This window comes from Eschrichtius robustus, chromosome 4 (assembly GCF_028021215.1).
Source record: "Eschrichtius robustus isolate mEscRob2 chromosome 4, mEscRob2.pri, whole genome shotgun sequence".
Lineage (NCBI taxonomy): Eukaryota > Metazoa > Chordata > Mammalia > Artiodactyla > Eschrichtiidae > Eschrichtius > Eschrichtius robustus.
Window position 1 is genome coordinate 87,353,890 of NC_090827.1, and position 26,815 is coordinate 87,380,704.

General features: G+C 42.8%; 1 protein-coding gene across 2 annotated transcripts; it reads left to right on the forward strand.

The window, feature by feature from the left end:
* Nucleotides 1-4,003: 4,003 nt before the first annotated feature.
* Nucleotides 4,004-24,760, forward strand: RBM47 (RNA binding motif protein 47). Of its 2 annotated transcripts, none has more exons than XM_068543065.1 (5): nucleotides 4,004-4,101; nucleotides 12,092-13,252; nucleotides 14,129-14,335; nucleotides 17,133-17,320; nucleotides 22,089-24,760. In XM_068543065.1, exons 1-5 carry the CDS (start codon nucleotides 4,095-4,097, stop codon nucleotides 22,320-22,322), a joined length of 1,797 nt encoding a protein of 598 aa, XP_068399166.1. In that variant the 5' UTR covers nucleotides 4,004-4,094; the 3' UTR covers nucleotides 22,323-24,760. The 2 variants fall into 2 exon arrangements, with proteins under 2 accessions (XP_068399166.1, XP_068399168.1); XM_068543067.1 differs by having other exon boundaries at nucleotides 14,132-14,335.
* Nucleotides 24,761-26,815: the final 2,055 nt, after the last annotated feature.

Consider the following 26,815-nt stretch of genomic DNA (forward strand, 5'->3'; position numbering starts at 1 on the left):
TGAGGATGGTGAGGAACGAAGACTTTAAGTAACTTAACCAATGTCATACAGCTCCACAGTTAAAAAACTAGGGCTCAAACCCAGGAAATCTGACCCTAGACCAGGTCTTTTGCTATAAAGGACCAGACAGTAAATATTTTAGGTTTTGTGGACCACACTAGTCTCTGCTGCAGCATTTCAACTCTGCCATTGTAGCATGAAAGCAGCCGTAAGCCATATGTAAACAAATGGGCATGGCTACATTCCAACAAAACTTTATAAGAACAGCCACAGTGTTGAGTTTGGCCCTCTGGCTGTAGTTTGCTGATCCCCTGCTCTAGAGCCTGCATTTTAAACTTCATCTCATAGGGATGTCACAAAAAATCAAGTAACTTCCTTAAGGTGACTTATGCACATAATAATTGCTCAAAAATCGTAGCTATTGTTAACTCAAGAGTTTTTAAACCATACGTTATGGAAATTCTTTGATTATTTCTAGCCCATCTCCTTCCTTCCAGGGAGGATTGCATTTAAGGCATCTATTGTCTTTTATGCCACCCTCTTCGTAGCATATAAGTGAAATATACTCTCCAGCCACATTTCCAGAAATGCTAGACATGCCTTGGAACACAGTCTCCCTCTGAAATCATCTCACTATGCTAAATGATGGCAGTCAGCAGAGTGTTTGGCTTATAAAGATGCTCAATAAAATTGATTTTGATTTCAATGATTTTAATTAATTCATTCCACTACAACATCATCGGCTATTATGTTCGCAGTAATGCGATATATGATAATGTAACTTTAAGTGTAGGAGGATAAGGAGAGCTTCACCTTGCAGAATTTCCATCTGTCTCTAAATATAATTAAACCAGATGTGCAGATTTTTAGTCCTTGTCCACCTGTTATAGCTGGGTCACTCCTTGGGTTCTGTTTTGACCCATGGTCCATTGTTGCTTGTATACTTTACGAAGCCACTGTCATACCTTCGGCACTCAATAAAATGTTTATTGAAAGAACATATGTGTCCTCCTAGGGTTAAATAATCTTATGTGGCTGCCCATCTTTGCTCAGGATGTTTGCTCTGCTCTCTCTCCTCTCCCTCCTTCTTTGTCCACCCTTGCTAGACTAGGAACCCCAAGGACTGTGCAGTAGTCACCACTGTATCGCCAAGCACCTAGCATGGCCTGGCATACAGCAAATGTTCAGTCAGTTCAATCAGCAAGTGTTTGATTGAATAAATGAGTGAATGAATGAACACATACACAAATATTGTTTGATCATCTATTTCATCAGTTCATTGCCTTCTGCCTAAGGGGTACAGAGGTTGATTTTAGTATCAGTAAATTGACTGTGTTCCAGGAACACATTTACAGTGATTGTTCATAGTGTGTCTTTAAAAAAAACAACTCTGAATCTTTTTATTTTTTCATTTATTTATTTTTGGCTGCGTTGGGTCTTCGTTGCTGCGCGTGGGCTTTCTCTAGTTGCAGCGAGCGGGGGCTGCTTTTCGTTGCTGTGCGCGGGTTCCTCATTGCAGTGTCTCCTCTTATTGCGGAGCACGGGCTCTAGGCATGCGGGCTTCAGTAGTTGTGGCACGTGGGCTCACTAGTTGTGGCTTACGGGCTCTAGAGTGCAGGCTCAGTAGTTGTGGCGCATGGGCTTAGTTGCTCCGCGGCACGTGGGATCCTCCCGGACCAGGGCTCGAACCCATGTCGCCTGCATTGGCAGGCGGATTCTTAACCACTGTGCCACCAGGGCAGCCCACAATTCTGAATCTTTTTTTTTTTTTTTCTTTTCTTTTTTAATGCTATTCTTGTCTGCTTACATTCTTTTTATGTATGTATGTATGTATGTATGTATGTATGTATGGCTGTGTTGGGTCTTCGTTTCTGTGCGAGGGCTTTCTCTAGTTGTGGCAAGCGGGGGCCACTCTTCATCGCGGTGCGGGGGCCACTCTTCATCGCGGTGCGCGGGCCTCTCACCGTCGCGGCCTCTCTTGTTGCAGAGCACAGGCTCCAGACGCGCAGGCTCAGTAATTGTGGCTCACGGGCCGCGTTGCTCCGCGGCATGTGGGATCTTCCCAGACCAGGGCTCGAACCCGCGTCGCCTGCATTGGCAGGCAGATTCTCAACCACTGCGCAACCAGGGAAGCCCCCACAATTCTGAATCTTAAGTGAAGCTTTCTACATAATTAGAAACCAGCAGTGACACCAGAGAAAGGTCTAAGTCTTAAAAACCAGATTGTCAGCAGTTTTCACATGTCCATGAAGCAGAGGGGTCTGAATTTAATGAGGCATTTCTATAGCTTGGCAGATCCTTAGCCTGACTGCAAAAGTGGTATTTGTGTGACCCAGTCCTGTCAGTTTGCTGGATGACAAATCAGTTTGATGACAGAATCAGTGTGATAGAGCTTTATGGTGGTAGTTCTTTGCTTTGAAAAATAAAATTGATAGGTTTTTAACCAAATTAAATGAGTAGTTTGGTATCAATAAAACACTACCCTGGACCTTTGAAAAATGTTGTGCGGTTCTCAGTCTTGACAGCCTTGACAGCCTTGACAGGAAGAGCCAGATCAAGACACCAAGCCCATGCTGGGTGTGGAGGTACTACTATTTAATTAGTACCTCCCATGTGTAAGTGTATAATCTGTTTAAAACTCCAAGATAGACTCGATCAGTAATTCTCAACAGGGAGCAACTCTGCCCCCTAGGAGACATTTTTGGTTGTCACACATGGAGGCGGTGTGGGCATGTAGAGGGTAGAGGGCAGAGATGCTATGAAACATCCTACAGTGCACAGGACAGCCCCCCAAAACAAAGAATTATCACACCCAAAATGGCAATAGAGAATGAAGTTCAGAAACTTTGGATTAAATGATACCCAAGGTTCCTTTGCAGCTCAAATTCTGAGATTTTAGGATATTAGATTATGTACGTGAAAGAATTTTATAAGTTGCCAAACACTATACTATAAATTCAAGCTACTATTATGATACAAGCCATCGCTGCTCTCCTTCTCCTCTCCGGTATCTGTCTGGCAGTCATCCTTTCTGTTCTGAGCCAGATCCCTCAAAGGTGTAGGTCAAAAGAGCCAAGATAAGGGCTGAAACTAGAAGTCCCTCCTACTGCTTGTTCACAGTTTGGGAAAACGTTAATCCAGGAGACAGATGTGGCCGAATTTGCGGGTTTCATTGTTTTCAGCATCATCCCATTAACCTGTTGAGAAAAAGTATACGTGTGTAATGCTTATTTAAAGGGAACCGGATAGCCGATTCTTAATGGGTATTTATGTGCTGCCAAAGCCCCATAGAAAATTCCCCCACGCCACCTCTCTGGAGTGGGTGGTTCTATCCCTCTCCTGGTACGCAGCCAGCGTCCTTGGGAACCCACAGCCAAATGCCTCATTTTCAGGGATGTGCTGATAGAAATGCCTGGGAAAAGTGAGCCTCTTGGCTTTCATCTGTTTATCAGCCATTCACTGAATGATGCTCCTTGCCGTAACAAAATCTGTACAAGCATCAATACAGTTTAAGCACCAACACAATTAAACTCTTCTCAGATTAGCCAGGATCCGACAGAAGGAATGGCCCAGAATGTCATTATTCTAGTGCCTCTTTAGCCTTCCAGAATTTTCCCTAAATAAAAGAGAGTCATGGGAGGATTTTTGTGTCTCCCAAGGATCACGCCTTCAACTAGCACAAGGGTGCTGGCTGAGATAGGAAAAAAAAAAAAAGGTAGACCGGGCTTCAGTCTTCAGCTTATTGTGTGGGACCCCAGGTAAATTCCAAGTGTTCTGCCTCCAGTTTGAGCAGGACTTCTTTGACACGTTCAGACTCTGGGGTAACAGAAATGTTCCCATGCCAGAGGCCTGCCTGGTGGTGGGCGTGTGCTCTCTGCTGTTTACTTTAATGGGTGGTGGTAACTTGACACAGGGCAGTAAGATAACCGCTTAGCCTGACGCCAAATCTTGGAAACTTTTTGCAGAAGCTGGTCTTCGATTCTGTTCCCCCTGATGTGTGGCACTAAACGTCATTTGATCTTGGAACCAATACTCTGAAATGGGTGCTATTACTAGCGCTATCTTAGAGCTGTAGACATGGAGCTTCATATGACATGGCGAGTAAGTGGCACAGTCATGATCTGAACTCCTGTTTCTTCAACTCCAAAGTCTTTGCTCTTAACCAGAATGGCATATGTTTCATTATATCTATACATTGTGTATATGAGGTCATGCCTAAGAAGTGACTATTAGTAAAGACAAACATTTTATGGTATAAATAAGGGGACATAAGAATAGAACTCTCACTGCAAACAGAGATAGAATTACCTCTTGGATAAATACATTCTAAAACCTTCTACTGGATTAAATTCCATCTAGTGCTGGAAGACACTGCTCGCCACTGCATATTAACTTCAAATTGCAGTGTGTCTGTTGGTCAGCGAATAAAACTATCCCAAGAATTCCAATTCCAAATTGCATATTAAACACACACACACACACACACACACACCTGTGAACCAAAGCTCACTGGTAGTTTGCATAATTCTAGAGTAAACTCATGCTCGTTTTTGATCCTAAGTAAAGACTGGTTGGTAAACACTGGAAATATTTCCCAGTACAGTGTTTACAGTGTTATCCCTTGCCCTCTAAAATGTCCCACTTCAGGGAATTCCCTGGCGGTCCAGTGGTTAAGACTCCACGCTTCCACTGCTGGGGGCCCGGGTTCAATCCCTGGTGGGGGAACTAAGATCCCCCAGGCCGCACAGTGCAGCCAAAAAAAAAAAAAGTCCACTTCAAAGTTAAAATCTTACTGAAATGTACTCTAAACTGGTACTAAGGGAATTCAAATCCTTGATGATTTCTGGTTTAAGTCTGAGTTAACCCCAAAGTGTTATGTTACCCCAACAAGCTCAAACTCAACCTAAAATAAAGACAACAAAAGTTCTAGCTAATAGTTCAGAATAATAATAGCTTGATTTGAAAGTATATTCTCCTCTGTTTTACATGCCAAACTGTGAATAAATGATTTGTTTTGAATATATTGCCATGTTTGTTTAATGCGAGCAGCCTTCAATGAAGACTAATGCGTTTTTAGTGTGTGCGAGCACGGCTCTGTGTTGGGAGGGTCCTGCCTCGGGATCTGGCATCCTTGTGAACGACTGCACCATTTGCATCCAATGCAGCAAGTCTCTTCAGGTTCTTTCTGAAGAGCCTCTTGCAAACTGCTGTAGCCAAGGGTTAGGTGAGAAACAGGCTTACACTTGGACACCTGAGCCCACATCACCAATGGAGAATCACACTGCCAGACAGCTTACCTGCAGTGAACGGAATCTGGGAGGCTCTGATATGCCAGTCTACACCAGAACTCACAAGCTAGGCTTCTCATTCTGACTGGTTTAAAGTTGGCTGGGGTAACCTCTTGCTTATTTCCCTGTAAACACAAGAATCCTACATAGGGGTAAGAGTCTAATAACCTCAAGTTCATATATGTTTTTCTAAGTTCAGATTTCTTATGCTGACATTTCTTGAGCACTTGGTGCTAGGTTCAGCACTCGGAGCTTTGCGTGGATCATTTCAGCCCAATGGTGAGAGTTAACTTAGCTCAGCTGTGGTACAGACTCTAAGCCACACTGTGGGTTCAAGGTAAGCTCCGTGAGGATGAGGTCCACAGGTATCTGGCACATAGTAGGTGCCTAGTAAATATCTGCAGAATGAATGAATAAATGAACACAAACCCTTCTGTGTTTGTGTCACTTTTAAAATCTTAAGAAATTGTTCACATAAAAGTGTTAGGAGCTGAGCCAACAATCTTTACCTGATGTCTCTTCTTCTAGGCCTCATAAATTTGACCATGTAGTTAAATGGGAAACAACTTAGAATGAAGGGGGGAAGGCAGCTCAAGAAGACTCTTTAAAATATGTTAGAACTTAAAACTTTGTCCTGAAATTAAGTCGCTGCTCAGCATAGGAAACAGAGGGAAAAGTGACTGTAATGCTTAGCAATAGGAATCTCTGTTACTTAGTCTCATTGATGTTCTCTGCACATCTCCTAGAGCAGAGGTTGGCAAACTTTTACTGTACCTGGCCAGAGAGTAAACATTTTAGCCTTTATGGGCCATGCAATCTCTGTCTGAACTAGTCAGCCCCACCACTGTACTGCAAAAGCAACCATCTCCAAAAAAAAAAAAAGAGTATGGCTGTGTTCCAATAAAATTTTATTTACATAAACAAATGGCAGGCTATATTTGGCCCATGGCACAGTTTACCAAGCCCTGGTCTAAAGCATGTCTAATTGTAATAAGTTTTCTGTTTCATCTCTGACAGAAGGATTATATGGCTAACGCCGTATAGTTGCCCTTTTTTAAGGCATTAAATAAACCATATATCTTTCACATATCTATGCCTTTGGCCTTGAAAACTCATTGAACAGCACACCATGTAATTTATTTAACTGTGGTGCATTATCTTCTTATAAAGACGAGAAGAATGGAGTTCGTAGCCCATAAGATTTTATTGAATGTGTACCATTTTTAAATGGCCTCTAATGAAATCCTTATTTTATGGAATCGTATTTTTATTCTTTCTGCATCTCTGAGCTTTCTCACTTTTTTTTTTTTTAGCATGTGTGTTAAAATAGACATAACAAAGTTAACCGTTTTACCTGTTTTTAAGTGTCCATTTCAGTGGCATTAAGTACATTCACATTGGTGTGCAACCATCACCACCAGCGATCTCTAGAACTTTCTCATCATCCTTCACTGAAACTCCATAAACACTAATTCCCCATTCTCCCTCCCTCCAGCTCCTGGCAACCACCATTCTACTTTCTATCTCTATGAATTTGACTGTTTAGGTACTTCATGTAAGTGGAATCATACAATATTTGTCCTTTTGTTTCTGGCTTATTTCACTTAGGATGTCTTCATGGTTCATCCATGCTGCAGCATGTGTGAGAATTTCCTTCCTTTTTAAGGCTGAATAGTATTCCATTGAGTATACATGCCACATTTTGTTTGTCCATTCATGTGTCAATGGACTTTTGGGTTGTTTCTACCTTTTGGCTACTGTGAATAATATTGTTATGATCATTGGTGTACAAATATCTGTTTGAGTCCCAGTTTTCGGTTCTTTTGGTTATATACCCAGTAGTGGAATTGGTGGATCGTATGATAATTGTTACCTTTTTGAGGAACCACAACACAGTTTTCCATAGTAGCTGCACCATTTTACATTCCCACCAGCAATGCACAAGGGTTACAATTTTTCTACATTCTTGCCAACAGTTATTTTGGTTTTCTGTTAGTTTCTATGTTTGGTTGGTTATAATAGGCATGCTAATGGATGCAAAGTGGTATCTCATTCTGGTTCTCAGTTGTTTTTATGCCAGTGTTTGTAGTTAGTGTAAAAAATAGTTCATTTAAACACTACATTAATTTCAATCTCATGCAAATTTTATATATATATATATATATTTTTTCACATATATGTGCATTTATTCCTCTCCTAACGCCAAAATTATGTGAGATGGCTTCCAAGGACATGAAAACAATAAGATGAATAATATACATAGCTAAATTCATGGCACTGGGGATATAGAAGACTAAAAAAAATGAACCAATAGCCAAGATTAGATGAACCTGAGAGTGTGTTGTGATGTCCTATACAATTACAAAACTAAAGTGACAAAGTCAATCCTGAACTTCCTAGTGGCCAAAGAAAAAAGGGAAAGGGGGCCAGTACATGATTCACTTATTCCAGATGATGAAAGCTCAGGAAAAAAGGCTTTTCTTGGCTCGTAGATGTAGGAAAATAAGCTATAGCTGTTTTAAAAGAGACGATTATGTTACTGAAAGCAGCAGAATTTTTGGTGAAATTAATGGGGCTGGAATTGGGAATGACTCCTCTAGCCTGACTGTTACACAACTTTTTTTGTGTTAAATGGTAGTTTCAAAGTACAATTTTAGGAAAATAAAAAGTCAACTCCACGTCTCTCAGCAGAGCGATAAGGACTATTCCTTTGGACTTTAGTCACTGTTTTATGTAGGACAAATACGTAAGATCTTGAATTCCCTCATATATGTTTATATATGTACCTGGCATTTGCTTCCCAGGTCACAGATTATAAATGCATATGTGTTTGTACAAATAATCTTCTTAAGAATATATCCTTATCTTCCTTTTGGAAGGAGGGAAAGATCTTCATGTTCAAATTTGATATTGAAATTTCTGCTTCAACATGAAAACTACAGGAACTGATGTATATTTTCAAATTTATACCAGAAAAAAGGCTTCATGATAACTGGATCTGTTGCCAAACCAGCCTTCAAGCAATTGAAGAGCAAAGCAAATTAAAAGTAAGAATAGAAGCTGTATCAAACAGATGTTTTTAAAGAACTGAGAAAGTGTCAAAATTACTCTAAAACTGAAAGAACTGGTCTGAAGTTTTACCCAGAAGTTTGGATGAAGAATAATAACTGACATTTCTTGAGCATTTACAATGTTCCAGGCATAGTTCAAAGTGCTTTGTATGTATTAACTCACTTCTCTAAACTTAACAAAGTTAATACTGCTGTCATCTTTCCCATTTTATAGACAGGGAAACTGAGGCATGGAGTAGCTGAATATCCTTGCTCCAGGTCATACAACTAGGAAGTGTTAGAGCTAGGATTCACACACAACCACGCATTCTGGCTCCAGTGGCCAGTCACTAACCCACTAAACTGCAGGGGTCCCCAGCCTCTGCGGTACCGGTCCCTGGCCTGTTAGGAACCTGGCCACACAGCAGGAGGTAAGAGGTGGGTGAGCGAGCGAAGCTTCATCTGTATTTACAGCTGCCCCCCATAGTTCGCATTACCGCCTGAGCGCCTCCTCCTATCAGCATTATGGTGAGTTGTATAATTATTTCATTATATATCACAATGTAATAATAATAGAAATAAAGTGTACAAATGTAATGCGCTTGAATCATCCAGGAACCATCCCCCCACCCCCACCCCATCCGTGGAAAAATTGTCTTCCACGAACTCTGTCCCTGTCGCCAAAAAGGTTGGGGACCGCTGCTAAACTGTACTGGCCCTTGATGTTACAGCAAATGAACCAAAGAAGTATTGGTTGGCCAACGGGCAAATAAATATCTTCTGTTGTATCCCCTATACTTTCTTTTGTTTTGCTTTGCTTTCTTTAAATGATCAAACTTACCTTAATTATCCTTGAAATTTCCCTTAATATTCTTGTGTAGAATTCCTAGTAGTAAATTTTTTTTTAACATCTTTATTGGAGTATAATTGCTTTACAATGGTGTGTTAGTTTCTGCTTTATAACAAAGTGAATCAACTATACTTATACATGTATCCCCATATCTCCTCCCTCTTGCGTCTCCCTCCCTATCCCACCCCTCTAGGTGGTCACAAAGCACCGAGCTGATCTCCTTGTGCTATGCGGCTGCTTCCCACTAGCTATCTAGTTTACATTTGGTAGTATATATAAGTCCATGCCACTCTCTCACTTCGTCCCAGCTTACCCTTCCCCCTCCCCGTGTCCTCAAGTCCATTCTGTACGTCTCCGTCTTTATTCCTGTCCTGCCCTTAGGTTCTTCAGAACCTTTTCTTTTTTTTTTTTAGATTCCATATATATGTGTTGGCATACGGTATTTATTCTTCTCTTTCTGACTTACTTCACTCTGTGTGACAGTCGCTAGGTCCATCCACCTCACTACAAATAACTCAATTTCGTTTCTTTTTATGACTAATATTCTATTGTATATATGTGCCACATCTTCTTTATCCCTTCATCTGTCGATGGACACTTAGGTTGCTTCCATGTCCTGGCTATTGTAAATAGTGCTGCAATGAACATTGGGGTGCATGTCTCTTTTTGAATTATGGTTTTCTCTGGGTATATGCCCAGGAGTGGGATTGCTGGGTCATATGGTAGTTCTATTTTTAGTTTTTTAAGGAACATCCATACTGTTCTCCATAGTGGCTGTATCAATTTACATTCCCACCAACAGTGCAAGAGGGATCCCTTTTCTCCACACCCTCTCCAGCATTTGTTGTTTGTAGATTTTTTGATGATGGTCATTCTGACTGGTGTGAGGTGATACTCATTGTAGTTTTGATTTGCATTTCTCTAATGGTTAGTGATGGTGAGCATCCTTTCATGTGTTTGTTGGCAACCTGTGTATCTTCTTTGGAGAAATGTCTATTTATGTCTTCTGCCCATTTTTGGATTGGGTTGTTTGTTTTTTTTAATATTGAGCTGCATGAGCTACTTGTAAATTTTGGAGATTAATCCTTTGTCAGTTGCTTCATTTGCAAATATTTTCTCCAGTTCTGAGGGTTGTCTTTTCGTCTTGTTTACGGTTTCCTTTGCTGTGCAAAAGCTGTTAAGTTTCATTAGGTCCCATTTGTTTATTTTTGTTTTTATTTCCATTTCTCTAGGAGGTGGATCAAAAAAGATCTTGCTGTGATTTATGTCATTGAGTGTTCTGCCTGTGTTTTCCTCTAAGAGTTTTATAGTGTCTGGCCTTGTAAATTTTTTTAAATGATAAAAAATGGAAAAAATTTAGTTGAATGATGAAACCTTATTCAGCTATTATAAATTATGTTTTTACAGTTTTAAGAGCGTGGAAGAATGCTTGTAAAATGAAGTAAAGCAGCAGGATGTAAATTTATTGGAAGCCCAGCTCCACCTCTCCCACCCCCCCAAAAGAAACTATTGAAAGAAAGCTGGGAAAGTTTAATTGTGGCTATCACTGGGTAGGAGAATTAGGAATAATTTTTTTTCTTATTTTTCCTAATTTCCATAAAATTTACTTGAATACTATCATAGACCAAAAAAATGAACTAAACTTCATTTTTTCAAAAGCTGAAAATCAGAGCTGTTCTTTACAAACGCAAAATACGAAGCTCCTAGTGATCATCTCACTGTATAACTTAAAATCATTTCCATGAGCCCTATGCTATAGGAGTGGAGGTGGCATGATTTAGACTTGCACTGGTGTGGCTATTTAATTTTAAAGTAAAATGAAAAATTCTGCAATAGTCACATAGCCACAAGTGGCTAGTGACAGGTTTTCCATCGTCACATAAAGTTCTATTGCTCAGCACTGGTTTCAAAGAAAGAACATGGAATCTGGAGCCATACGCCTTGAAATCAAGTCCTGATATGAGCTGATATCAACTTGCTGTGTGAAATAAGCAATTTACTCAACCTCTCTGAGCCTATTTCCCCATAGACATTTGGGACTAATGATAATATCACTTCCCATGAAAGGAGATTAAGAAGATCAAATAAGATAATACATGTGACAGTTCTCTGAAAACTATAGTGTAGTTTACCAGGTCGTTCCTGCTTCACAAGTCCCCCAGCCTGAACTTAATCTAGCTCTTTGTGCACTGATTCCAAATCCATGAATGATTCATACCAAGAATTTTGCTGATAGGGAACGACACCGTAAAAATCAGACTTACCAGCTCTTAGCACAGTTCCCAGGACAAGTCCTTGGTAATGTGGGTGTTCCATTTCTTCCTTGTAAAAAGCTTCCGCATACAGCTCTGCATCTTCTATAGTAACACCTCCTCGGTTTTTTCCTTAACAATATAAACACATTGTCCTCCTTTCATTCCTAAATGAAAAAGGCTGTCTTAAAAAAGAAAGCAAAGAAAGAGGTTTTGTCTGTCAAAGAAATAAAGGGGGTAAAATGCTGTAACTAAAAGGAAGTCAATCTGACTTGACAGTGCAGGAATTAAGCAAAAGATGTTGCCAACTGCCGCAAGAACGTGAAGTTTTCCCCAACGATGAGAGCAGGTTCTCTATGCTTCAAAGCTGTTGGGTTACTGACTAAGCGGAAGTACTTGCTCATTCTGATTTTTTTTCCCCCGAGTCACTTCTGGTTTTTCCTGCAAAACACCTTGCCCAATTTAGACTATTTTAGAGCTGCCGCATATCTAGAGCGGTCTCCATCTTATTTCTCATTCAACCACCTGATAGTTAAGCTTGAGTCTTGTATGGCTTTGAAGAAGAAAGAAAAAAAAAAAAAAAAAAAAGTCAAGTTCTGACTCAACTCGGTGCAGATTCCACACTCACCCTCTCCCTCCTGCCTCCCCCAGGTTTCCGCCGGGCCGTGGATGCCTTTGACATTATGACCGCAGAGGATTCCACCGCAGCCATGAGCAGCGAGTCGGCCGCTGGGTCCTCCGCCAAGGTGCCCGAGGGCGTGGCGGGCGCGCCCAACGAGGCGGCGCTTCTGGCGCTGATGGAGCGCACGGGCTACAGCATGGTGCAGGAGAACGGGCAGCGCAAGTACGGCGGCCCGCCGCCCGGCTGGGAAGGCCCGCACCCGCAGCGCGGCTGCGAGGTCTTCGTGGGCAAGATCCCGCGCGACGTGTACGAGGACGAGCTGGTGCCCGTGTTTGAGGCGGTGGGCCGCATCTACGAGCTGCGCCTCATGATGGACTTCGACGGCAAGAACCGCGGCTACGCCTTCGTCATGTACTGCCACAAGCACGAGGCCAAGCGCGCCGTGCGTGAGCTCAACAACTACGAGATCCGCCCCGGCCGCCTGCTCGGCGTGTGCTGCAGCGTAGACAACTGCCGCCTCTTCATCGGCGGCATCCCCAAGATGAAGAAGCGCGAGGAGATCCTGGAGGAGATCGCCAAGGTCACGGAGGGCGTGCTCGACGTGATCGTCTACGCCAGCGCGGCCGACAAGATGAAGAACCGCGGCTTCGCCTTCGTCGAGTACGAGAGCCACCGCGCCGCCGCCATGGCGCGCCGCAAGCTCATGCCCGGCCGCATCCAGCTTTGGGGCCACCAGATTGCCGTGGACTGGGCCGAGCCCGAGATCGACGTGGACGAGGACGTGATGGAGACCGTGAAGATCCTCTACGTGCGGAACCTCATGATCGAGACCACCGAGGACACCATCAAGAAGAGCTTCGGCCAGTTCAACCCGGGCTGCGTGGAGCGCGTCAAGAAGATCCGCGACTACGCCTTCGTGCACTTTGCCAGCCGCGAGGACGCCGTGCACGCCATGAACAACCTCAATGGCACCGAGCTGGAGGGCTCGTGCCTCGAGGTGACGCTGGCCAAGCCCGTGGACAAGGAGCAGTACTCCCGCTACCAGAAGGCGGCCAAGGGCGGCGGCGCGGCCGAGGCGGCAATGGTGCAGCAGCCCAGCTACGTGTACTCCTGCGACCCCTACACGCTGGCCTACTATGGCTACCCCTACAACGCGCTCATTGGGCCCAACAGGGACTACTTCGTGAAAGGTTAGTGGGGACTCCTTGCCTGGGTAGGCCCAGGGATCCGCGTCTGCCAGGCGGGCGGCGTCAGGGGTGTGGTGGCTGTCATTTACCAAGCCGGTGGACGGCGACCCCCCTACCCAGCCTCGTTTGGGTGTGGGTTCTGGGTTCTGTTCTTTGCTGGCGCTTAAGGCATGCACTTCTACAGCACTGAGAGGAATGCAGATCGTTAGTATGTGTGGGATGAGTGGTAGAATCGTGGGCACATGCAAGCTCTTCCTGCGCTCAGCCTTTCCAGGGCCTACCCACCGTGGGGCTAGTCCGCAAGGCTCTGGGTTCTTAGGTTAAAAACTACGTGTGAAATGAAGTCTTTAGAATGTTGGGGATTAGGGGGCACAGTGTTGTCGTTGGGTTTTTTGTTTGGGTTGTTTTGTTGTTTGTAGTCACTGGCTAGCCCGTAATGAAACCAGGCATTACACTGGGAAGCAGAATGCTTAGCCTCTGGGTCCTGTTCTCTGATTAACTGCTTTTGTGACTTAAGTCAGCCCCTTTGACCTCCCGAGGCTTGTTTTCTCACGCATAAAATGAGAAAGGTGACTAGCAGTTCCCCTTCCACAACTAACTTTGTTACAGTGTGTGAACATTTTTATTTACTGGAGTTGCAGTTGCAGTCCTAGGAACTCACCCTTCAAGTTCATCTCTTGCGTTAAGCAGACATTTTAGGGTGCACCTAGGCTGGGACAGAAGGTGTGAACCATCTTCCAGCTCATTGAAGGGCAGAGGTGTAGCCACTTGCAGCTTAGAGCCAGCGCAAACACCTAAGTGCCAAGAACCTTGAGCTGAGGTCCGCCTCCTGTACTGTTGCTATTGGTAGCTCATCGTGTTTTGTGTTGTTATTATAAGCAGGCAGCATAAGAGGCCGGGGTCGAGGTGCAGCTGGCAACAGAGCCCCAGGGCCCAGGGGTTCCTACCTTGGGGGATATTCTGCTGGCCGTGGTATATATAGCCGATATCATGAAGGAAAAGGAAAACAACAAGAAAAAGGATATGAACTTGTACCGAATTTGGAAATCTCTGCCGTCAATCCAGTTGCCATTAAACCTGGTACAGGTCAGTATAAACCGGAGTGAGAATGGATCTTTTCAGCCTGAACCCCAGCTCTCTCTTTGAAGTGACTTCCTTGGGTACTTCTATCTGCATATGGGTTCCTCTTCTCAAAGGCAACCGGAGATTAGGCAAGGAATGTGGCCTCCTGTGCCTTCTCATCTAGAATTTAGGGAGATAGTCTAGTTTTGACCACGTTCAAGTCAAACTTTCCGATAGTGGGTTTTTCCAATGGGTATCACCAGTTGTTAGGCTTTTTTTCAATTAGGCAGATTCTCAACTAGGCGGATTGGGATGGGGGGGTGCAGAGATAGAAGAACACGAGTCTCTTCTGTGTCTTCTACCAGCTAAAAACTTTCTTCTCCTTACTCAAGCCTATTTCTACCACACGCATCAGCAGCCAGAAGGCGCATTTCTTTGCTAGTTCTGAGAGTTGCTGGGAAGGTTAGAAAATTCCCCTTCAGGAGCAAATAACACCACTGTCTCTTGTCATGGTCTTAACAAACCAGAATGCCTGGGAGCAGCAGTGAAAGTTTTTGCAGATGATTTCCAGCTCTCATTTCCACCTTTTGCTGGATCAGTAGATTGGGGGTAGGGGCACTCAAGTAATTCAAGCCAGGGACCTTGAACTTTGCTTCCACCCTCCACAAACCAGGCCCCACAAACCAGTTTTCCAACATTGTTAGTGCTCATTGGTCGCCTAATGTGAAACAGGTCTTTCTGACCCTAACCTGCAAGGAGCTTTCTTTAACTCCACAGTGTGAGCATAGCACAGACTCCCACACACCACACAAGCCCCCAAACACATGAGAAATTCCACCCTGACCCTCCTCCAGACCTGTTCCCGGTCTCATGGAGGGAAGATTGAAGAACGCTTTGAGAACATCCTCGCTTCGAAGCTCAGCCTCTCTGACTTTCTGTTGCCTGAGGTCTGCACTCCTTCCCCTGGCTGAAACAGACTCAAGGGAGCTGTGCGAGTGGGGCGTAGGTTGGCATTGGCCACATAGGGCTTACAAAGCATTTTCCCAGTAGAGCTTCCTTTTGAAGTAATCCGGTGATTTTTTTTTTTTTTTTAATGCCTATGAAAAAATTCTGCAATTTCTGCAGGTAAGTGACTCCTTAGACTGGATTTCCTTATAAATGCCATTGGTGCTTTAAGCAGTGTAAAACAGATCCTGTTTCTCTCTGTAATTCCATAAAGCAGAGCCTGGATACATGACTTGTCACTTCTACTTGTTGGGAAAGGGACTCCTGTTGGCATTAGCTTAAGATTTAACTAGAGGTAGTGGGAAGCAACCGCATAGCACAGGGAGATCAGCTCTGTGCTTTGTGACCACCTAGAGGGGTGGGATAGGGAGGGTGGGAGGGAGGGAGATGCAAGAGGGAAGAGATGTGGGAACATATGTATATGTATAACTGATTCACATTGTTATAAAGCAGAAACTAACACACCATTGTAAAGCAATTATACTCCAATAAATATGTTAAAAAAAAAAAGATTTAACTAGAGAAAAGAACTCTTAAACAACCTTTAAGCATATAGTTGTGTTCTGAGGCATGGAGTAGCTGACAGCCAGAATAATCCAGAGTTGCTTAGTACAACTCAAATATAGCTCAAACTTATAACCCTTTCTGGGCCCTATCCCCTTGACCTCTATTTCTGATTAATCTAGAAAATCAGAACTATGTATTTTAGGAGGAACACCAGGGCAGTAGTGAAGTATCTGGGCACAAGATCATATGGATGGAAAGGCAGGTAAAAGATTTGGTTAAGATTTTAGGTATATTTTATTGAATGGCTGTATCATTGTTTAGCCCACAGTCATTTCTCTTTACCTTATATCCTCAGCTTTTATTAGAAGAAATTACTTACAGTTGGAGAAAAAACATAAGTGAAAGGTTACTTTGTGTATGCATTTCAATATTCTTGCTCTTCCTTGCAACACACACATACCACACACTCACGCAAACTCCCCCAGATCAGGGCTAGTATTTTTTTTTCTTTTTACCTCTCCTTATCATACATTGACATTCGATAACTGCTGTCGGTTTGAATCTCTGGTTGAAATGAGCCCCTTGGACTTGACTCACAGAAACATGTCTTTGAATTGGCAGGTACCACCAAAAAAAGCAGTCACTCTACTGCTTCGCTATTATGACTGGCCATTAGAAAATTAGGGAATTTTCCATTTTTTATTATGTATTTTTCCTTGAGTCAGTAATACTGAAATCTGAAATGTGGGGTGGGGAGGATGTACACAGACCTCTGAGTTCTCAAAATGAAACCCTCAACAGCACCAGCTTTTTAAAACGTGGTGAAAGTGAAAAGGGCAGCGGGTCTGGTAACGAGTTAGATGAGTGATAAGGAACCAGCAGTCTCCTTCTCACACTCTTGGGCCTCGAGCCTCTGCTCTCACTTCTTATTCTGAGACTGTTTTCTCAGAATTAGAAGGCCCTTTCTTGCTCTGTAGGACCTCAAGAGTAAGAGTCAAAATGCGATTTTCTGTTAGAAGCAGTAGGAAATGTGGGTGCAGAAATCTAACTCTAAGCTTTCCTTCCCTGATGATCTATGGAGAGACCCCATTGGTACCTACGTGTTTCCTTTTGAAAGTCAAGCCAAGGGGAGGGGGATAGCTGCCACCTTCTCTCTCTTCCTCTTGGGTAGCACCTGTACTGAGGGAGCATTAGTTAGCAGGGAGAGCCCTTGGCTGCTAAACTTGGTTTTTAAAAACATTGAGAAAGTGATGGACCTCCCTCAGTGACTGGATGACTGACCTGTGTTTCCTTCTTACTTCTCTTGCAGTGGCCATCCCTGCCATCGGGGCCCAGTATTCCATGTTTCAGGCAGCTCCGGCTCCTAAGATGATTGAAGATGGTAAAATCCACACAATGGAGCACATGATCAGCCCCATCGCTGTGCAGCCAGACCCAGCCGCCGCGGCCGCGGCCGCCGCCGTCATCCCTGCCGTGTCCACGCCACCACCTTTCCAGGTAGGGTTCTTGCTGCGGTCGTTGCGTTTGTGTGAGGCCTCCTGTGTCGTGGATTCATTTAATATTCCACAGGAGAATTTACTGTGTGCCTAGCTCTCTGTTAGAACTATGGGACTGGATGACAGACAAATTTTGTAAGATAAATCATGGCAGGACAGAAAAATTTTTAGTAATAATTGTACTACCCCAATATCATCACTGTATTAAAGATGGGAAGCAATATGCAAAAATGGCATGTGTAGTTTTTCACAGTGTCATAATATTATACATACTATTTTTTTTTTTTATGACACTGGATAATTTTTAACTCATGTTCTTATTGTTAAGGAGCTGACACACAAAATCCCAGGAGATAGTTCACGTTTTCGCATTCCAGATTATAGTTCAATGAAGAGTTCTTTAAAGTTCTACTCCTCCCTCCACGCTCCCTCCCTCCCTCTCTCTGTATGTATATATACATATGTATACATGTATACATATGTATATGTGTGCCTGTAGAGAGAGAAATGTCTATAGAGATAAAGATACATGAAACTTTACAAAATCTGCCTTTACTCCTCTCTTACAACCATATCCAACTATTCCCATATCTCCTCCCAATCCAGTCTTAGCATTCCATCCTCCTTCCCCACCTCTACTCACTCACAGTGTTCTCCTCTCTGTGGTTTCTTCTCTAGAATCTTTCCCATCCATCTCACCTTGGAAGTCATCTCTCCTGTACTTCTCATTACCTACAGTATTACTTGGCATTTGACTGCCAGTGTGTTCTATCTCCCCAATTAAAACGAAGTTCTTCCAGAGCAAGAGCTACGTCTTATATTGCTTTGTATCTGCAATGTGTAGCACACAGGGAATACCTATGTGATATATCATTCATCCAGACAGAAAAATAACCTTGTTGAAGCTCTCCTTTGTGAGGCAGTGAATCTCAACTACCGTATCTATCAACAAGCGTAAAAACTCAGGCCGGGGCTGTCTTTTATCTAATTGGGTAAGAATTATCCAGGGGACATGTTTATATTGATAAAACAGAGATTCTTAGATTCAAACCCCAGAAGATTCCAGTTCAGCAGAACTGGGCTGGGGTTCTAGAATCCATATTTTGTCCCAGCTCCTCAGTGATGCCGAAACAAAGCCAGGCTGTGAACCCTCACAGTAGCCTGCTGTTTGCTTGCTGTTGCCCACGCTGAGCCCCAGTCTTGACTGCACTATTCAGAAAGGGTCAGGCCATGTGAAGTTTATTTATCTATCAATATATCGTCAAGTATTCTTTAACTGCAAAAAGCCAAAAAAAGGAATAGGTTGGAAATGACTCACAAAGCAGTTATTCCTGTGGCCTGACTATAAATATATACAGTAACCTACAGGCATTACTTAGTGGAATTCTGCTAATAATTTCTAATTCCTCTTTACTAAGAAACTCGTGAACTTTGGTCTTTGCTGCGTGGTCACAGTTCTGGTGGAGCCCAGATTCCAGGCTTCATGATCACGTTCTGGAATGCAGACCGTTTCTATCTTATGTCAGTCTGCGCTGGATGCTGCCGTGGGGTCTTTACACGAAGTTGTGGTTTGGGAATTCGTTCAGTGTGCTGTCATTAACAGTTGATTCCTATGGAGATTGTTTCCTTCTCCGGTATATTCTGCAGAATGCCTGGAGCTACTTCATTTGTAACGTGGGAATGGCTTCTTTGAGTGTGTGTGACCCTGCCACTCTCCCTCAGATCTAAGTACTCTGTGTCCTGCCTCGAGTTCATTGACCTGGGTTCTCTGACATGTTCAGTCCTCTGCCGCCTCTGTGTTCTCTGCCAAATTGCAGCAGAGGAAGGAGCTTTTTTTTTTTTTTTTTAATATTTATTCATTTATTTATTTGGTTGCACTGGATCTTAGTTGCGGCTGGCGGGCTCCTTAGTTGCGGCATGCAAACTCTTAGTTGCAGCATGCATGTGGGATCTAGTTCCCCGACCAGGGATCGAACCCGGGCCCCCTGCCCTGGGAGCGCAGAATCCTAACCACTGTGCCACCAGGGAAGTTCCCAAGGAGCATTTTAAGCTCCACGGATCAGTAAATAGAAAACTTTTTGGAGTGGAGCAACACTGGAAATCAGTTCCCAGCATGGCTTCCAGAACCTTCTTGGGGAACACCTTCGATCTTCCTCCTCTGTTTTGCAGGTGCTCAGGGATGTTCCTGTTTAGCCATTTTATATCCAAAGTTTCATATAGCCTTTGCAAGCAATTAAAAAAACTTGCAAGTGTAGGCGATCATTTTTTCACGTTGATTTCTCAAAGTGTTCTCAGTCTTCACAACAAGTCGGTGGTATAGGTAGAGCAAAGATAACCATTCGTTTTTTGAGAGGAGCAAAAATTGAGGTCTTTTTCTCTCCTCCTCCCCAACTCCCTACGCTCAGCCCCACCCCATTGCATTCACCTGAGCCCAGGTGTTGGGCTGCACTGTAGCACATGGAAAGGTTTTTCTCAGATGTCACCTTCCCTGTGATTCCTTCCCTTTGTGCATTTGTCATTAAAGAGATGTCCACACATTTGGAAAAGATGGCTTGCTGTCTTGCTATAAACCACAGTCTTCCCAGTTCGAAGATTGTCTGCCTGGTCATAAAGCGTTTCTAATAAGATATTCATTGTGACTGCATTGTAGGAGGCAGGATAATGCAAGGCTAAACGCACAGGCTCCAGAGTCACACATCCCCTTGCTTAAAAGCTGTGTCACCGGGACTTCCCTGGTGGTGAAGTGGTTAGGAGTGCCGTGGAGCAACTAAGCCTGGGCACCACAACTACTAAGCCTGCGCGCTAGAGCCTGCGAGCCACAACTGCTGAGCCCGTGAGCCACAACTACCGAAGCCCGCGTGCCTAGAGCCCGTGCTCTGCAGCAAGAGAATCCACCACAATGAGAAGCCTGCACACCGCAACGAAGAGTAGCCCCCGCTCGCCACAACTAGAGAAAGCCCGCGCGCAGCAACAAAGACCTAACGCAGCCAAAAATAAACAAAAAATAAATTTATAAAAAAAAAGAAATAGGTAAAAAAATATTTTTCAAAGAAAAATAACATCGTACAAATAAGGCACTTAGAATAGTGCCTAGCAGACTATAATCTCTCTGTTATTGTTATCATTTAGTATAATTATTATTTTGGTTACAGTTAAAAGAAATGACTCTTAGGTTATGAAGTTCCTTTGAACATAATTTTGTGACTCTGATTTGCAGGTATTGTAGAGGAATGATAAGTAATTCCTTTATAAAAATCCAGGAAGAAGTAATTTTTTTAAATCTAATTCTCCATTTCACATATCCTGAATTGTCTATTTTAAAGATACGTTAAGACAAGGAGACCACAGCAGCACGTACTAGAGGGCATTCTATGAAACATAAGGTGCACCGGATGTTTTGTTATATGTGTGTTTTATTTTACCAAACATCTATCTACTTTTCCATAAAGCAGCTCAGAGAACGAGCTCCATAGCAAACACTTCGGGAAATACTGAACCACAGTCTTCCCTGCATACTCCTATTTGTTCTGAAAACATAGTATGTTACACTTTCAAGTGGAGGGAAGGAAGCAGCAGGGACGTTCAGAGCCAGCACGGCAGCTGCAGTGCGGCAGCTTCAGTTAGCTTGTCTTTCCCCACTTCCTCCTCATGTAGAAACCCCACCTTATTCTCCAGAACCCAGCTCAAATGTCTCCACGTCTGAGATGCTTTCTCTGGCTCCTCAAGTTAGTTGGCTCCTTCTCGAACCTTCTACAGCAATTTGTTTATATAGTGGTGTCATATCTTAGGTGGGAGATGGTTGAAGAGATCACATTTGCTGAAAATCGTGTCTGGGTCACAATCTTTTTAGGTCACAGCTTAAGAAGCTGACCCTTTGGAGATCTGTGTACTTTGTTCCATAAAGTTGTCACAGACTATGCTTCTTTCTCTCCGTTCTTGAAACATCATGTTTCTTCAGTTAAGTATGAGTTGAGGCAGCTGGCATGTATTTTAGGAAAAATATTTCTTCTTAGTTACAGTGAGATCAACTGAGTAAAGGGTGGACCTCAACTCCCATCTCTCGCTCACTCTGGGGCATAGGCTGATTGCATGGAATGGTGGGCAGAAGATTCCAGAGCATTGGAACTTTCCCTGAGCATTCCAATTCCGTCAGTGTCACCAGCTGAATTCAGATGAGCCTTGAGGATGCAACTTTACCTTACTTTAATGGCTCCTGTCTCACTCCCTTACAGTTATTGTTTGTCTACCCCTCTGCCTTTCTGCCCTGAGAATGGCAACTTTTGTTTGCTTTGTTTTTAAATAAATTTATTTATTTATTTTTGGCTGCGTTGGGTCTTTGTTGCTGCGTGTGGGCTTTCTCTAGTTGCGGTGAGCGGGGGCTACTCTTCATTGGGGTGCGCGGGCTTCTCATTGCAGTGGCTTCTCTTGTTGCAGAGCGTAGGCTCTAGGCGCCTGGGCTTCAGTAGTTGCGGCACGTGGGCTCAGCAGTTCTGGCTCGCCGTCTCTAGAGCGTAGGCTCAGTAGTTGTGGTGCACGGGCTTAGTTGCTCCGCGGCATGTGGGATCTTCCCGGACCAGGGCTCGAACCCGTGTCCCCTGCATTGGCAGGCGGATTCTTAACCACTGCGCCACCAGGGAAGCCCAAGAATGGCAACTTTTGTTTCTCTGTCTGTTTCTCCTCCAGACCCCTGGGAGTTGAATGAATGAATGAATGAATGGATAGGTAGCTACACGTGATCAGTAAGGATTCTTTCTCTCCCTCCTCCTCAGGGCCGCCCAATAACTCCAGTGTACACGGTGGCGCCAAACGTTCAGAGAATTCCCGCTGCCGGGATCTACGGGGCCAGTTATGTGCCATTTGCTGCTCCGACCACAGCTACGATCGCCACGCTGCAGAAGAACGCGGCGGCCGCCGTCTACAGCGGGTACGCAGGCTACATACCTCAGGCCTTCCCCGCCGCTGCTATCCAGGTGCCCATCCACGACGTCTACCAGACCTACTGAGATCCACCCACCATGACCACTGAAGGAACACTTTACTATTTATGAAGAAAGAACGTGTTGGGTTAGCACACACGAAACCCGAACGTGAAGAATGTTATCAGATACCATACTGGAATATTTTATATACATGAAGTTTTCACTAGTTTTTTAAGACTGTTTTCAATTTAGCAGACCTGTGTTCGTACATTTCTAAGAGGCTTGCAATGGTTTGTGCCTTAAACACCATCTCTTAAAAATTTGTACGCTGTAGTACATTTGTGTAGAGGTTTTCGTTTTTGTATTTTTAAGGATATATTTTCAGTATGAAGGTTATTTTCTTAACTTCTGCACTCCAGAGATTTCTATTTTGTAGTACCTTCAATAGTGAATATATCAACTATATATTAAAAAGCACACTTGAGCAGCTAGGGAACTATTTTGAAAAATATATTCAATATTTAAAGATACAAACAATAGTGCTTTAAAAATACTACATAAGACGTTATTTTAAAAGTTATACTGGAAAGTGCAATTCTAAAATGAGTGAAACCTCTATTTTCTGCTGGAATTAAAAGTTGACGGGTGTTACTATGTGTTATCCATGACGGTTCTGTTTTTTAAACACTCGACCTCTCCTTAAGCCAACATTGAAAGACTTGTCGCACTTCTGAGTCCAAACACTGGAAAGCTCTCTCACCTGCCACCATCACCCTGGGTCCCTACTCCTTCTCCAGGTGCCTTTGCTCTTACATAGGTTCTCTCCCCACCCACTAGTCACCCTGTCCCCCTGTTCCCAGTCCCACCTTCGTGTTTGGCAAGTCTAGGACAAATTAATTACTGTGACAGAGAAAACATTGATGACTTTTATACTTCTTTTTGTTGGGGTTTTTTGTTATGGGTTTTTGGTTTTTGGGGGGCATTTGGTTTGGTTGGGAGGTATTTTCAATAGCAGAGTATGTGTAAGCACAAGATTTTAATAGTTTGCATAAGACATCTTTGCATAGCTATTTAATTGTCCAATATACAACTTTCATTCCTTTCCTAATGCTTTTATTTTATTATATTTGTTTTGAAGTGTAAGTTTGTAGAGACAGAGAATGTTATTGTAGACAAGACCCTGAAAGACTCTTGTCGGCAGATATGCTTCTAGTTGCCTTATCATGTTTCATGCGAAATGTCTGTGGTTGTCACGGTGTTGGAAATATTATGTTTATTGAACAGGGCCTCCCTCCATTGCCATGCACGTGGCAGGTGAACTGAATTGGGGCGTGCACAGCCAGGAGGAGGAGGAGAGACCTGCAGGAGTAAAAGATAGTTTGTAAATATCTCCTAATGCTTGTTTTTAGCTGTTTTATGTTGCAGAAGTTCATGGTACCTAGTTGAATGCAAAATGAAACCATTTTATTTCAATGTTATTGAACAGTTTTGTTTTAGTAGGAAGTAAATGTATTGTTGCAGTGTTTTGTGCCTGTTTAAAGGCCTTTGTTTAGCAGAGTGAATGTAAAATACAGTAAAATGTTAAGATTGTCATCTACTTTATGAAATACACCAACTTGGAATTTTTTTTTTTTAAAGGTTCTATCAAGGAAGTGAGGTGTGCAATAGATGGCACGGCCACAGTTGTGTTTTTATGTCATATTGGAGATTCCATCAAACCTTCTACTCACTGAATTTTGCTGATGGCTGCATTCTTATTGTGGATTAATAATAGGATAGTGCCCTTAGCAAACGTTTTAGTTTTGTTTTACATTTTAAATTAAGAGATTCCCAAATGCCCTCTTTTCCCTCATCTTAGGGTGGGTTGAATTTTTTATATATAAGCAATATTTATTTAACTATTCTATAAAATTATTGAGTGCCTGCGAAGGCCTTTAAACATTCCTAACCTTCCTTTCCATCGTTCTTACATGACATAAAGTAATTGTGCAATGTTCCTGATTCTGTACCCAGCAAACTGCATCCAAACTCAAATCTGTTGTAATGAGTAATCCAACAAAATGCAGTTTGGATTAGATCCCCATCCTTTGACTTTGTATGAAAGAAGTACTCTCCTACTCTCCTTCCAGTGAAGGATAATTATCACAGAGGTTCACTGGATGAGACTGACCCAGGGGTCTTACTGTATTTTACATGTGCCTGTAAATTATTTGCAAAAAAGAAAAAGGAAAAAAATGGTGTCTTAACATGGCAACTACCAAACTACCTTAAAAATAAATGTTGCTGACATAGCCAGTTAAGTTATCAGTGAGCCTCCTACCTACCTATGGTCTGTCTGTTCCTGTTGTTTGAAAAACATTTCACATATGTACACTACTGAGGTAAGTCTGTAACTTGAAATGTGAACTTTTTTTTAGGGTTAAGAACAAACTATGTAAATGTTAAAAAAAAAAAAAACTTTCAAGTTCTCTGTTTTCAAACATGCTAGCAGTTTAGTTGTTATCTTTAGTTGCATTGTATTTGAAAAGCTTTTAAGTTTATTTAGATCTTGCTTCATTTACAATACATTCTTAGGATGTATGTAGTAAATAAAGCTTTCTTTAAAGCAATTTCAAGACCTTATTTTAAATTGTGTTTTCTTTATACACATTTTTTTTTCTAACAAAATTAGAATAACCCTTACAGCATAGAAGGAACTGACTAATTCATTATTTTCAGCTGGAGAAAATCATATCTTTGATTTGAATTACTAATGAAGATGAGGCACATAGTAAAAATTGTAAATTATCAGTGTCTTCAAACTTGTGCCCAGGTGGTAGAAAGTTGAGCACTCAACTACTACTCAGCATCTGGATTAGAATGGGATGTGGCACAGCCTGTCACTGTTCTCGGTACTGGTTTGTTTATGATCCCAAGAGCTTTACACTCAGAAATCTACATGGAGGCAGTTGATGTGACCTTGAGTTGTTTGGTGGTCTCATGAAAGTTCTGGGGTGACCTAATGTTGGTCACCGCATCGGAAACCAAAGCCCTCTGTTTCACCTTTTTCACAGCACCCAGCAAGATTAGCAGGATACTGCCTTTTTCTCTAGAGATCATCACTAACTTCAGGTAGGATCCATCAGCAAAGCCAATCAAATGATTCAAGGGAAAGTGGTAGGTTGTCAATGGAATTACCTCTAAAAACTGCCCCACATGGCTTTGCCGTTGATTAAGAATTTTACCTTCTTAGTCTTGAGCAGCCTGGGTCATGGCCTCCCGAACCACATTTCTTAGAATTCTAACTTCCTGCTTCCTCTGAAAAGGAAAAAGGCTCTTTCAGAGGCAGAAGAGGCCAGGGAACTTCCCAAGATGACAGATCATTAGGCAATATTTTCAAGGGCAACAAGATCTGCTGATTCTTTCTTGTTCTAGGAGAAGAGTACAGATGCTCTTCAAGTTGCAGAATCAGAGTTTGATTGCTCTTGTCAGAAAAGGAATTAACAGTCTTACAAAATGCATATTACACCTCTACTAGATGCCCTGCCCGGCTTTGTTCTAGGAGCTGCGGTGACTACAGCATCAACAAAACCAACAAAACCTTGCACACGTGGAGCTTACATTCCAGTGGGAGAACACAGACAAAATAAGCAGGTAAATAGTGTGTTGGGTGGGGATAAAAGCTTTGCTTGGGTGATTCATTAGGCTCTTTGGCTTCCATTGCCGCGGGACCTCACAAGAACTCAGTGAAGTATGCAGAGCAGATATGTGACCGGCCAAGGTCCCACAGCTGGTAGGAACCAGGGCAGAAATCTGCGCTCAGACTCCAAGTCCCAGATACTTTCGAACAGCAAGCACACTGACCCTGGACATGAACAGATTCGGTAGTGCCAACAACCAACTTCACGGTCTACAAAAAGAAAAGAAAAGCTTTTCTCCAAGTGTAGTTTCTTTTCTGTTGGTTGGCTTTTAGTGTGTTTTCAAATGCAGCCTCTTTCCTTGTGGGGATGGGAACTGAAGGAAGAATGGCTGAAATGCCTACTTTCAGCCTGGAAGACATAGCACTAGGTGAGCTGCTAAAATTGTCTACACTGGTGGATTTAAGGAATTCGATCTACAATGCCGTATCAAGGATTATGGAGAGGGCTAAACAACTATTATTAAGAAGTCAACTATACCCTTCTGCTTCTTCACTAGGCTAGATGCCCCAATTTGTTTTAATTCCAAAAATATCTGTCAAGACAACATGCATAAGCACTTATTTAGTTGGAAGTCAAGACAACTAGAAAACAAAGTTCTAATTTTTCCTTTCTCGTGAAGGGTAATCCTGTGGACGGTCCAACATTTTATTGGGTGCTGTGACATGGCCTGCACTGTGCTGGGTATATTTTGTTAACTATAATTGACTTTATTGGCTTGCCAGGCCCTGTTTTAAGGGCATTAGGGTAGTTGACTATTTTCAAGAGATGTATATAGTATATTACATGATATTGGGTTGGCCAAAAAGTTCATTTGGGATTTTCCATAAGATACAGAAAACCCGAACGAACTTTTTGGCCAGCCCAATATTTATCATAAAGTCTTTTGGGCAACCTTTA

Coding starts and splice junctions, on each gene's coding strand:
- RBM47 (XM_068543065.1), top strand. Junction 13,253..14,128: donor CAGGGACTACTTCGTGAAAG/GTTAGTGGGGAC, acceptor TGTTATTATAAG/CAGGCAGCATAAGAGGCCGG. Junction 17,321..22,088: donor CCACGCCACCACCTTTCCAG/GTAGGGTTCTTG, acceptor CCTCCTCCTCAG/GGCCGCCCAATAACTCCAGT.